Source organism: Anomaloglossus baeobatrachus, chromosome 6 (genome assembly GCF_048569485.1).
Source record: "Anomaloglossus baeobatrachus isolate aAnoBae1 chromosome 6, aAnoBae1.hap1, whole genome shotgun sequence".
Taxonomy (NCBI): Eukaryota; Metazoa; Chordata; class Amphibia; order Anura; family Aromobatidae; genus Anomaloglossus; species Anomaloglossus baeobatrachus.
In genome coordinates this window covers 15,033,066-15,046,626 of record NC_134358.1, presented here as the reverse complement: position 1 = coordinate 15,046,626, position 13,561 = coordinate 15,033,066, and the positions used below count along the sequence as shown (strand labels likewise).

At 53.4% G+C, this 13,561-nt stretch overlaps 2 protein-coding genes across 2 annotated transcripts in view; one reads left to right on the top strand and one right to left on the bottom strand.

The window, feature by feature from the left end:
• Positions 1-13,561, bottom strand: part of SLC52A2 (solute carrier family 52 member 2) — a 69,840-nt gene that overhangs the window by 51,398 nt on the left and 4,881 nt on the right. The gene's annotated exons all lie outside the window — the stretch shown is intronic.
• The window catches only part of LOC142243783 (F-box/LRR-repeat protein 6-like), a 161,108-nt gene continuing 149,936 nt past the window's right edge, over positions 2,390-13,561 (top strand). Inside the window, exons 1-2 of the mRNA XM_075315984.1 lie at positions 2,390-2,865; positions 3,328-3,486. Of these exons, the coding sequence (XP_075172099.1) occupies positions 2,390-2,865; positions 3,328-3,486 (635 nt within the window). The remainder of the gene's footprint in view (positions 2,866-3,327; positions 3,487-13,561) is intronic.

Here is a 13,561-nt window from a genome sequence, read left to right as displayed (position 1 = left end):
GATGAGACGTCATGAAATTTCCCCCCCTTTTACTTCTAAAGTTGCCGCTGAACTGTGCGGTTTTGGTGTTTTTTTTCCTTTATAAGGCCCGTTTCACACATTAGTGAAAAACATAGACGTTCTTCACTGATGTGTAAAACACGCACATGTCCCTCCGTGTGCCGTGAATCACAGCACACATGGGTTGTCTATGTGCAATCCGGGCTCCATTCTCCGTGGTCCGTGATTGCACATAGAGATTAACTCGCCTGTGCCCGTTCTCGCTCTCCATGGTGCTGAACGCTCCCGCTCTCCATGGTGCTGAACGCTCCCGCTCTCCATGGTGCTGAACGCTCCCGCGGTGCAGCATCCGGCCATCGCCGACCTCCTCCGCAGCTGCTTCCGGGTCGGCTGTGTCGTGCATTCATGAATATGCACGACAGTAATAAGCCGGCTCAGAAGCAGCAGGCAGAACAGGCTGCACAGAGCGTCGCTGGAGCCGGGTGAGTAAAAATGATTTTTATTTTATATACACGTTTTTTTCTGGCATGTGTTTCACGGATCACACCACTGTGTGGTCCGTAGGACATCAGTGATGCTAGAAAAAAATGGACATGTCTCCGTGCGTCAGTCACGGACACGCGGGTACGCCGCACGGAGACCCGTTCAGTGAAAAATCACTGATGTGTGAGCAGACCCATTGATTATAATGGGTCTGCGTATGTCAGTGATTCTGGTACATAGAAAAAAAAGCACAAACGTACCAGAATAACTGATGTGTGAAAGGGGCCTAAGCTTCAGGATCATGGATCAAATAAGGGGGACAATGCATAAAAAATACCGCAAACACGCAATAATCAAAGAAGAAAGTTATTGCGCTCGTGGTGAAAACACCGGCAGAAAAAAAAAACAGCGTTTATGCTACTTGTGAACACGGCCTCAACAATACATTTGATTCCCATCAATAATCTGATCGCTGTGTTGTTCGGGTCGTTACGATTACAGGGACACCAAATATGTCCATGTTATTTGCTGATTTGTGATGTTTATTATTTTATTGAAAAAAGTGTAATAAAATTACATTATTCTATTTTTTTTTTATTATTTTTAGTAATTTTATTAGAAGAAAAAAAAATCGATTTTTTTTCCCTCTTTTGTTAGAATACAGGAGATAGAGACTCTGCTCTCTACAATGGCGCTCTGTGTCCTGTGTCATCTGCTGTGTAATCAGAGGCTGCATTGAAGCTTTATTCATTTAAAATCCTCCCTCTCAAATCATCATTCCTAGTGGCTCAACAGCTAGAAAGGATAGGAGGCTGCTGGACACATGTTTGAAAGTTGCTGGTTTGAATCCAAGGTGGTGAAAATAAAATATTTAATTTTTTCCCTTTTATAGTAGTTTTATGGGAACAAATGAATCCGACTCTTTCCTTCACCTACAAAGAGATGCAGTATTAATCTATCATGTATCCATTATCTATCTATCTATCGATCGTATCATTTATCCATCCATCCATCCAGCTGAATAATCTGCTTCTGGTTTCTCTACTGCAATACAGAGGTCAAGATTACCAAAACCTATGTTTTTCAATACAGGCAGTGGCTCATAAGGTAGAGCTGCTGCCTATAGACAATAAGCTCACGGTTCATGGGTTTGAGTCCTGGCCACCCTGACAATGAGTGATGAGATTTTAATTTATTCACTGCCCTGAGGGGAGTAGCCGGGACAATAAGCTCACGGTTCATGGGTTTGAGTCCTGGCCACCCTGACAATGAGTGATGAGATTTTAATTTATTCACTGCCCTGAGGGGAGTAGCCGGGACATCAGCTGTGACAGACCTCTAAATTTGGAGCAGTCCCGCAGCATCCTCTCAGTGCCCCTCACACTGCACCCTCCACACAGAGCCCTAGTACATTACACCCCTGCAGGTTCCCCGACACTCCAGGATCCCCCAAATTACTATGTTGCACTACTCAATCCTGCATTTCCTCTCCCAATACTGTGCCCCATAAATACAGCCCCCCTCAGTGTCCCCGGACTGCATTGCGTCCCACTCCCACACTGCATCGCACTACCACGCCCACGCTATAGCACTGCCTCCACATTGCAAAACCTCCCTCACTGCACTGCCTCCCCCTACACTGTGCCCCTCCTCTGCACTCTTACACTGTACTCCTCGCAGGACCCCCAAAGCTGCAGCGCCCCCCTCAGGACACTTGTACTGTGCCCCCCCAATCATACCCCTCACACTGCATCCCCAGATATTGAATCCTTCCCCACTTTTCACCGCGGTGGGTGTGCTGACATTACGGATCCCCATGCCACTACGGGTGACCTGTTTCCAGTAATTATTGTCCTTGCCTGTTGTTGACATCTGCACTGCCCGTTGTCATATTCGGCGCTGCCCAATGTCGTCGGAGCTTCCCGTTGGGAGTGGTGGCGCTGCCCATTGTCGTCGGGGCAGCCTGTTGGGGGCGGTGGCACTGCCCATTGTAATTGCGTTGTGGGGCTGTCCGTTATTGGCGGTGGTGTCTTCTGCGCTGCGCGGTGTCGTCATCTCTATGTCTTCTCCACAGATGGAAACTTCCAGCTCTCATAGGCACAACACAGGAAAACGAGCCAAGAAAGCCGTGGGCAAGAGATGGAGTCGGCTGCCGGAGGAAGAGTATTACATGCAGCAAACAGACAAGGACATAATGTTTCTCCGCCCCAACGTGATGGGTGATGAGATGGTCAACTTGGTGAAGCGTGTGCGCAGAGTAGTGAGGTCCAGCTCCCCCATCACGAAAGACCACGGATGGGGCAGTGTGATGCCACAAGAAATCATCCACAGGGTGTTCCAGCTGGTTGTGGATAGTGAGGGTGCGGTGCCCGCCCTGTGCAGGTGAGGAGGGGGCCCCAGTGTAGCTGTTGTGAGCATGATCTCTGCATAGAGCTGCTGAGAGTCCCTGTCACCTACCTCAGTCTTCTACTAGATGTTTATGGACATGCACATGGGTTACTGTGCAGGCAGAGCTGATCCATCACTCACACTCTGACTGCGGAGAACAGGTGATCGGTTTCCTCCTGTTGGCAGTGATTTCTCGGATCTTGTCCCCCCTCCTGTTGTTAGTGATTTCTCGGGTGTTGTCCCCTTATGTTGGCAGTGATTTCTCGGATCTTGTCCCCCCTCCTGTTGTTAGTGATTTCTCGGGTGTTGTCCCCTTCTGTTGTTAGTGATTTCTCGGGTCTTGTCCCCTCCTGTTGGCAGTGATTTGTGAGGTCTTGTCTCCTCTTTTTGACAGTGATTTCTCAGCACAAGTTGTCATGACAGAAGGTGTTACCCTAACTGCACTGTCATTTCCAGGCTGGCGCAGGTATGTCGTCTCTGGCACCAGGTGGCTTCCAGTCCGGGCCTGTGGAAGCGGGTGTCAGTGGACAGATGCTGGTGCTTTCCCCAGAAGAGAAACTCACCCAGAATTCGGAGCAAGATCAGGAATACTATTGAGGAACTGATGCAAAACAGGTGGGTCTGAGATTTATGTTCTCACCCAGGTAACGTAAGGCTAAGTGCACACATCCGGTTTTTGCCGTCAGGCAGAATCCGGCGTGTAAGGCTATGTCCGCACGTTGCTTTTTACCTGCTTTTTACCTGCTTTTTTGCTGCTTTTTCAACTGCAGCGTTTAATGCCAAAATGGTTGTGTTCTGCTTTTCAAGCAAAGTCTATGGGAATTTGGGTTTCTTTGTCGCTCCATTGGGAGACCCAGACAATTGGGGTGTATAGCTTCTGCCTCCGGAGGCCACACAAAGTATTACACTTAAAAGTGTAAACCCCTCCCCTCTGCCTATACACCCCCCCCGTGCATCACGGGCTCCTCAGTTTTTATGCTTTGTGTTGAAGGAGGCACACATGCACGCAAGCTCCACAATTTAGTCAGCAGCAGCTGCTGACTATATCGGATGGAAGAAAAGAGGGCCCATAACAGGGCCCCCGGCATGCTCCCTTCTCACCCCACTCTGGTCGGCGGTGCTGTTAAGGTTGAGGTACCCATTGCGGGTACAAAGGCTGGAGCCACATGCTGTTTTCCTTCCCCATCCCTTAGGGGCTCTGGGTGAAGTGGGATCCTAACCGGTCACCATGCACTGGGACCGTGCTCCCTCCGCAGCCCCTGGGGGAATCTGCTGGACAGGAGACCGGGTATCGTCAGGGACAGGCCCTGCTCCTCTGAGGTACTCTGTGTCCCCTTGGGGACGGCGCATAGAGCGCCTGTGTAACGGACGCTGCAGCACCTGCCGGGTGTTTTGCGTCGCCGGAACTACCGCGCCGACCGCGCTAATAAATTTAGTCCCCGGCTTTTGCGGCCTAGTACCGCAAACTCCCGCCCCCGGGCCTGCCAGTCAGGGGTGAGGGCGGGACGCTAGACTGCATGTCAGCGGTGAGGGCTGGAGCATACTGAGGTATCCTCCTCCCCCCTCACTGAGCACTCCGGGGCACCAGATTCCCGCACTTTCTGAGGCACGCCCACGGCTCCCTCCTCCTCTCAGAACGCTGGCAGCCATTCCTATCAGCACTTCTGACGCTGGAGAACTTCAGAGGGGAGACAACACCGAGCTCCACAGCTCTGGGAGGCCCAGGCAGGGAATCTCGTGGTCACACAACCGCTGAGGGCGGTCGGTAAGCCGCACCTGTTACTAGGTGCTGGCCCCCCTGGGTGCCGAAGTGTATATTTATATGCTTATATTGTATACATTTACTCTGTACGGCCGCACTATTTGCTTTTGGCTATATACCCTCACTGATTGCTCTAAGAGGAGACAACAGCATGTCGTCCGCAAAAAGCAAGGGTGCCAAGGCACAGGCTTATTTTGCAACATGTACCTCATGTGCGGCTATGCTACCTGCAGGTTCCACCTACCCTCATTGTGTGCAATGCTCAGCCCCTGTGACACTCACTCAGCCGGAGCCTCAGCCACTGGTGGGACCCTCGGCCCAGGTGGAACCACCTGCTGCCACTGTCCAGGTGACAGGGACAGAGTTTGCAGTATTCGCTGACAAACTTTCTGAGTCTATGGATAGATGGTCTGCTAAGATACTAGAAGCTTTGCAGTCCAGACCGGTAACACAGGCCCTGGGCACTGTTGAATCATTGCTCTCAGACCCCCCTCGGTCGGCGCAGCAAAGTGCTCCTGGGGCGACTCATAGGTCCCACGGTGAGGACTCCGACACGGACCGCAGTCCCAGACCGGCTAAGCGGGCTCGCTGGGAGCTTCCCTCGACTTCATCACACTGCTCAGGGTCTCAGCATGAGGACTCTCTGGAGGATGAAGCGGAGGTGGCAGATCAGGGCTCTGATCCTGACGCCGCTCTCAACCTTGATACACCTGAAGGGGACGCCATAGTAAACGACCTTATAGCGTCCATCAATCAGGTGTTAGAACTTTCTCCTCCAACTCCTCCGATTGAGGAGTCAGCTTCTCAGCAGGAGAAATTCCAATTTAGGTTTCCCAAACGTACACGGAGTGCGTTTCTTGATCACTCCAACTTCAGAGATACAGTCCAGAAATACCGAGCTTTTCCGGATAAGCGCTTTACTAAGCGCCTTAATGACACACGTTATCCCTTCCCCCCTGACGTAGTCAAGGGTTGGGCTCAGTGTCCCAAGGTGGATCCTCCAGTCTCTAGACTGGCGGCTAGATCCATAGTTGCAGTGGCAGATGGTTCATCACTCAAGGATGCCACTGACAGGCAGATAGAGCTCCTGATGAAATCCATCTATGAAGCTATAGGCGCGTCTTTTGCTCCGGAATTCGCAGCCGTATGGGCACTCCAAGCTATCTCAGCTTGTCAGTCTGAGATTAATGCAGTCACACGTGCCTCTACTCCGCAGGTTGTGTCTTTAACCTCTCAGGCGTCGGCTTTTGCGTCCTACGCCATGAATGCTGTCCTGGACTCTGCGAGCCGTACGGCGGTAGCATCCGCCAATTCAGTGGCAGTCCGCAGGGCCATGTGGCTACGTGAATGGAAGGCAGACTCTGCTTCCAAAAAGTTCTTAACCGGTTTGCCATTTTCTGGCGACCGCCTGTTTGGCGAGCAATTGGATGAAATCATTAAACAATCCAAGGGAAAGGACTCGTCCTTACCCCAGTCCAAACCAAACAGACCTCAACAACGGAAGGTACAATCGAGGTTTCGGTCCTTTCGGCCCTCAGCCAGGTCTCAATTCTCCTCGTCCAACAGGCCACAGAAGGGTCAGAGGAACTCTGATTCATAGCGGTCTAAGTCACGTCCTAAAAAGACCGCCGGAGGAACCGCTCCCAAAGCGGCCTCCTCATGACTTTCGGCCTCCCCAAACCGCATCCTCGGTCGGTGGCAGGCTCTCCCGCTTTTGCGACGCCTGGTTGCCACATGTCCAAGACCGATGGGTGAGAGACATTCTGTCTCACGGTTACAGGATAGAGTTCAGCTCTCGTCCTCCGACTCGTTTCTTCACAACATCTCCGCCCCCCGAGCGAGCCGATGCTCTTCTTCAGGCGGTGAGCACTCTGAAGGCAGAAGGAGTGGTGATCCCTGTTCCCCTTCAGCAATGGGGTCACGGTTTTTACTCCAACTTGTTTGTGGTGCCAAAAAAGGATGGATCTTTCCGTCCCGTTCTGGACCTCAAACTGCTCAACAGACACGTGAAAACCAGGCGGTTCCGGATGGAATCTCTCCGCTCCGTCATCGCCTCGATGTCCCAAGGAGACTTCCTAGCATCAATCGACATCAGGGATGCTTATCTCCACGTGCCGATTGCACCAGAGCATCAGCGCTTCCTGCGTTTCGCCATCGGGGACGAACACCTTCAGTTCGTGGCACTGCCTTTCGGCCTGGCGACAGCCCCACGGGTCTTCACCAAGGTCATGGCAACAGTTGTAGCAGTCCTACACTCTCAGGGACACTCGGTGATCCCTTACTTAGACGATCTTCTTGTCAAGGCCCCCTCTCGGGTGGCATGCCAACACAGCCTGAACATTGCTCTGGAGACTCTCCAGAGATTCGGGTGGATCATCAATTTCCCAAAGTCAAAATTGACACCGACCCAGTCGCTGACATATCTCGGGATGGAGTTTCATACTCTCTCAGCGATAGTGAAACTTCCGCTGGACAAACAGCGTTCACTACAGACAGGGGTGCAATCTCTCCTTCGAGCCCAGTCGCACCCCTTGAGGCGCCTCATGCACTTCCTAGGGAAGATGGTGGCAGCAATGGAGGCAGTTCCATTTGCGCAGTTTCATCTGCGTCCACTTCAATGGGACATTCTCCGCAAATGGGACAGGAAGTCGACGTCCCTCGACAGGAACGTCTCCCTTTCTCGGGCAGCCAAGGCCTCCCTTCAGTGGTGGCTTCTTCCCACTTCTTTGTCGAAGGGGAAATCCTTCCTGCCCCCATCCTGGGCTGTGGTCACGACGGACGCGAGTCTGTCAGGGTGGGGAGCGGTCTTCCTCCACCACAGGGCTCAGGGTACCTGGACTCAGCCAGAGTCCTCCCTTCAGATCAATGTTCTGGAGATAAGGGCAGTGTATCTAGCCCTAAAGGCGTTCCAGCCGTGGCTGGAAGGCAGGCAGATCCGAATTCAGTCGGACAACGCCACGGCGGTGGCATACATCAACCACCAAGGCGGCACACGCAGTCGGCAAGCCTTCCAGGAAGTTCGGCGGATTCTGCTGTGGGTGGAAGCCACAGCCTCCACCATATCCGCAGTTCACATCCCGGGCGTAGAAAACTGGGAGGCAGACTTTCTCAGTCGCCAGGGCATGGACGCAGGGGAATGGTCCCTTCACCCGGACGTGTTTCAGGAGATCTGTTGCCGCTGGGGGATGCCGGACGTCGACCTAATGGCGTCCCGGCACAACAACAAAGTCCCGGCATTCATGGCACGGTCTCAAGATCACAGAGCTCTGGCGGCAGACGCATTAGTTCAGGATTGGTCGCAGTTTCGACTGCCTTATGTATTTCCTCCTCTGGCACTGCTGCCCAGAGTGTTACGCAAGATCAGGTCCGACTGCCGCCGCGCCATCCTCATCGCCCCAGACTGGCCGAGCAGGTCGTGGTACCCGGATCTGTGGCATCTCACGGTGGGTCAACCGTGGGCACTACCAGACCGACCAGACTTGCTGTCTCAAGGGCCATTTTTCCATCTGAATTCTGCGGCCCTCAACCTGACTGTGTGGCCATTGAGTCCTGGATCCTAGCGTCTTCAGGGTTATCTCAAGAGGTCATTGCCACTATGAGACAGGCCAGGAAACCAACGTCCGCCAAGATCTACCACAGGACGTGGAGGATCTTCTTATCCTGGTGCTCTGATCAGGGTTTTACTCCCTGGCCATTTGCCTTGCCCACTTTTCTGTCCTTCCTTCAATCCGGAATGGAAAAGGGTTTGTCTCTCGGCTCGCTTAAGGGACAAGTCTCGGCGCTCTCTGTGTTTTTTCAAAAGCGTCTAGCCAGGCTTCCGCAGGTACGCACGTTCCTGCAGGGGGTTTGCCACATAGTCCCTCCTTACAAGCGTCCGCTAGAACCCTGGGATCTGAACAGGGTGCTAACGGCTCTTCAGAAACCACCTTTCGAGCCAATGAGGGATATTTCTCTTTCACGCCTTTCGCAGAAGGTGGTCTTCCTAGTGGCAGTCACATCACTTCGGAGAGTGTCTGAGCTAGCTGCACTGTCATGCAAAGCCCCCTTCCTGGTGTTTCACCAGGACAAGGTGGTTCTGCGTCCGGTTCCGGAATTTCTCCCTAAGGTGGTATCCCCTTTTCATCTCAATCAGGATATCTCCTTACCTTCTTTTCTTCAGCGCTCTATTGGGAGACCCAGACGATTGGGGTATAGCTACTGCCCTCCGGAGGCCACACAAAGCACTACACTAAAAAGTGCAAGGCCCCTCCCCTTCTGGCTATACCCCCCCCGTGGTATCACGGGTTCTCCAGTTTTCAAGCTTTGTGCGAAGGAGGTCAGACATCCACGCATAGCTCCACAGATTTTAGTCAGCAGTAGCTGCTGACTATTTCGGATGGAAGAAAAGAGGGCCCATATAGGGCCCCCAGCATGCTCCCTTCTCACCCGTGGATGGTGTTGTAAGGTTGAGGTACCTATTGCTGGTACAGGGGCTGGAGCCCCACATGCTGTTTTCCTTCCACATCCCCTTGTAGGGCTCTGTGGAAGTGGGATCCTGCCGGCCTCTAAGCTCTGACGCCGGGCTCCATCCACAGACCCATTTGAACCTGATGGATATGGAGCAGGAGTACATTCAGGGACATGGCCCTGCATCATACAGGTACTCTGTGTCCCCGGCAGGCACAGACACACTCCGGGCTGGCTGGGTGTTGTAGTGCGCCGGGGACCGTAACGATTGAGTTGGTGTTCCTGCAGTTTACTGGGGGACTTTTGTGTTGTGGGAACGCAGCGCCGACCCCCATTGGACCGGCGGCGCTGCTGTGACTTGTAGTGCGCCGGGGACACGCCGACCGCGCTTTTACGGCGGCGGCGTTTATAAATCCAGTCCCCGGCTTTTGCGGCCTAGCTCCGCTTCGTTCCCGCCCCCACCCTGTCAATCAGGGTAGGGGAGAGACGCTGTTTCGCAGCAGCGACGAGGGCTGGAGCCTGATTTACATGCTCCAGCCCTCTCACTAGGCACAGAGGGAAGCAGGCTTCCCGCTCTTAGTCAGGAACGCCCAGGGCCCGCCCCCCCTCCTCTCCTAGGACGCCGGCAGCCATTACATGCAGTCTGGCTGGAGGAAGGACGCAAGGCTCTGGGAGACCTGGACTAGGGGGCTTTTGGAGAACCACACACCCGCTCTTAAGCGGGCGGTAAGCGGCATTTCAGCTGGCCCCTCTAGTGCCTCAGTGTGTATTGGTGTACTGTGTCACCAGATATATATATTTATTTATTGCTTGCACTGTGAGGTCGCTTCCTGGCTGGATACCCCATATCGCTCTGAGGAGGCAGCAACATGTCATCCACAAAACGCAAGGCTGCCAAGGCTAGGGCTGTGTGCACTGCGTGTGCTGCATGTGGGGCTGCTCTACCAGCAGGTTCCAAAGACCCCCATTGTGTGCAATGCTCAGATCCGGTGCTGCTTCGCCAGCCGGAGTCCGGAGGGGTAGTGACCCAGGCTGAGACGCTTGTAAGTCCTGCCCCGGTGTCAGGGACAGACTTTGCAGTTTTTGCTGACGGAATGTCTGTGACTATGGCAAAAATCCTTGAAACTTTGCAATCCATGTCTGGGGCTCAGTCTATGGACACGGTGAGGTCTCCGTCCTCTAATCCCCCTCAGTTGGAATTAATCCAGACTGCAAGGGGGTCCCCGGCTTCCCAGGCTGAGTATTATGACTCAGATGATAGCCCCAGCCACCCTAAGCGAGCTCGCTGGGAAAGACCCTCAACGTCATCACACTGCTCAGGGTCTCAGCGCAATCAGTCGCCCTGTGATGCGTCTGAAGAGAGTGATCAGGAGTCTTATCCTGGAACCCCTCTCAATCTGGATACCCCGGATGGGGACGCCATGGTAAACGATCTTATCTCAGCCATCAATAGACTGTTGGATATTTCTCCCCCAGCTCCTTCTGCAGAGGAGGCAGCTGCAGAGCAGGAGAAGTTTCGTTTCCTCTATCCCAAGCGTAAATTGAGTGCTTTCTTGGATCACTCTGACTTCAGAGAGTCAATCCAGAAACACGACGCTCATCCAGAAAGGCGTTTCTCTAAACGTTCTAAGGATACACGTTTTCCTTTCCCCCCTGATGTGGTCAAGCGCTGGACCCAGTGTCCAAAAGTAGACCCCCCGATTTCCAAACTTGCAGCTAGATCCATAGTTGCAGTGGAGGATGGCGCTTCACTTAAGGATGCCAATGACAGACAGATGGACCTTTGGTTAAAATCTGTCTATGAAGCTATCGGCGCGTCGTTTGCTCCAGCATTCGCTGCCGTATGGGCACTCCAAGCTATTTCAGCTGGTTTAGCGAAAGTGGATGCTATCATACATCCAGCGGTGCCGCAAGTGGCGTCCCTTACCTCGCAGATGTTTGCGTCTTACGCTATTAATGCGGTCCTAGAATCTACCAGCCGCACCTCAATGGCGTCCGCCAATTCGGTAGTTTTGCGCAGAGCCTTGTGGTTAAAGGACTGGAAAGCAGATGCTGGTTCCAAAAAATGTTTAACCAGCTTGCCTTTATCTAGAGATAGACTGTTTGGCGAGCCATTGGCTGACATCATTAAACAGTCCAAGGGTAAAGACTCTTCCTTACCCCAGCCCAGATCAAGCAAACCTCAGCAGAAAAAATGGCAGCAGAGGTTTCAGTCCTTTCGAGGTTCGGGCAAGACACAATTCTCCTCGCCCAAAGGGACTCAGAGGACGCAAAGAGTCTCAGATTCCTGGCGGGCTCACGCACGCCCCAAGAAAGCAAATGGAGGAACCGCTTCTAAAGCGGCTACCTCATGACTTCCAGCCTCCCCCCCCCCGCATCTCCGGTCGGGGGCAGGCTCTCCCGCTTTTCCGACATTTGGATGTCACAGGTCAAAGACCGGTGGGTGACAAACATTTTGTCTCGCGGGTACAGAATCGAGTTCAGTTCTCGTCCTCCAGCTCGGTTCTTCAGAACCTCCCCACATCCAGACCGAGCAGATGCCCTGCTGCAGGCGGTGGACTCCCTAAGAGCGGAAGGAGTAGTGATCCCTGTCCCTCCTCAGGAACAGGGTCGAGGGTTTTACTCCAATCTCTTTGTGGTTCCAAAAAAGGACGGCTCATTCCGTCCTGTTCTGGACCTAAAACTGCTCAACAAACATGTGCACGCCAGGCGGTTCCGGATGGAAACCCTACGATCTGTCATTGCCTCAATGTCTCGAGGAGACTTTCTTGCCTCAATAGACATCAAAGATGCTTATCTCCACGTGCCAATTGCTACAGAACATCAACGTTTTCTACGTTTTGTGATAGGAGACGACCATCTTCAGTTCGTAGCGCTGCCATTCGGTCTGGCGACAGCCCCACGGGTCTTCACCAAGGTCATGGCGGCAGTGGTAGCAGTCTTGCACTCTCAGGGACACTCGGTGATCCCTTACCTAGACGATCTACTGGTCAAGGCACCCTCTCAAGAGGCATGCCAACTCAGCCTGAATGCTACGCTGGAGACCTTACAGTCTTTCGGATGGATCATCAACTTTCCAAAGTCGATCCTGTCACCGACCCAATCACTCACGTATCTTGGCATGGAGTTCCATACTCTAGCAGCGATAGTGAAGCTTCCGCTGAACAAACAGCGATCACTTCAAACAGGGGTGCAATCTCTCCTTCAGGGTCAGTCGCACCCCCTGCGGCGCCTCATGCACTTCCTAGGGAAGATGGTGGCAGCCATGGAAGCAGTTCCCTTTGCGCAGTTTCATCTGCGCCCACTTCAATGGGACATTCTCCGCCAATGGGACGGAAAGTCAACGTCACTAGACAGGAAAGTCTCCCTCTCCCAGACGGCCAAGGACTCTCTACAATGGTGGCTCCTTCCCACCTCATTGTCTCAGGGAAGATCCTTCCTGCCCCCGTCCTGGGCAGTGGTCACGACAGATGCGAGTCTGTCAGGGTGGGGAGCAGTTTTTCTCCACCACAGGGCTCAGGGAACGTGGACTCCGCAGGAGTCCACCCTTCAGATCAATGTTCTGGAAATCAGGGCAGTGTATCTTGCCCTACTAGCCTTCCAACAGTGGCTGGAAGGAAAGCAGATCCGAATCCAGTCGGACAACTCCACAGCGGTGGCATACATCAACCACCAAGGAGGGACGCGCAGTCGGCAAGCCTTCCAAGAAGTCCGGCGCATTCTAATGTGGGTGGAAGACACAGCATCCACCATATCAGCGGTTCACATCCCGGGCGTAGAAAACTGGGAAGCAGACTTCCTCAGTCGCCAGGGCATGGACGCAGGGGAATGGTCCCTTCACCCGGACGCGTTTCAGGAAATCTGTCGCCGCTGGGGAGTGCCGGACGTCGACCTAATGGCGTCCCGGCACAACAACAAGGTCCCGGCATTTATGGCGAGGTCGCGCGATCAAAGAGCTCTGGCGGCAGACGCCTTAGTACAGGATTGGTCGCAGTTCCGGCTCCCATACGTATTCCCGCCTCTGGCACTCTTGCCCAGAGTCTTACGCAAGATCAGATCCGATTGCAGCCGCGTCATACTCGTCGCCCCAGACTGGCCGAGGAGATCGTGGTATCCGGATCTGTGGCATCTCACGGTCGGCCGACCGTGGTCACTTCCAGACCGACCAGACTTACTGTCCCAAGGGCCGTTTTTCCATCAGAATTCTGCGGCCCTGAACCTGACTGTGGGGCCATTGAGTCCTGGATCCTAGCGTCTGCAGGATTATCCCAAGGAGTTGTAGCCACAATGAGACAGGCTAGAAAGCCGACTTCTGCTAAGATCTACCACAGAACGTGGAAGATTTTCTTATCCTGGTGTTCCGCTCAGGGAGTGTCTCCCTGGCCATTTGCATTGCCCATTTTTCTTTCTTTCCTACAATCAGGGTTAGAAAAGGGCTTGTCGCTCAGCTCCCTTATAGGGCAAGTCTCGGCACTATCCGTG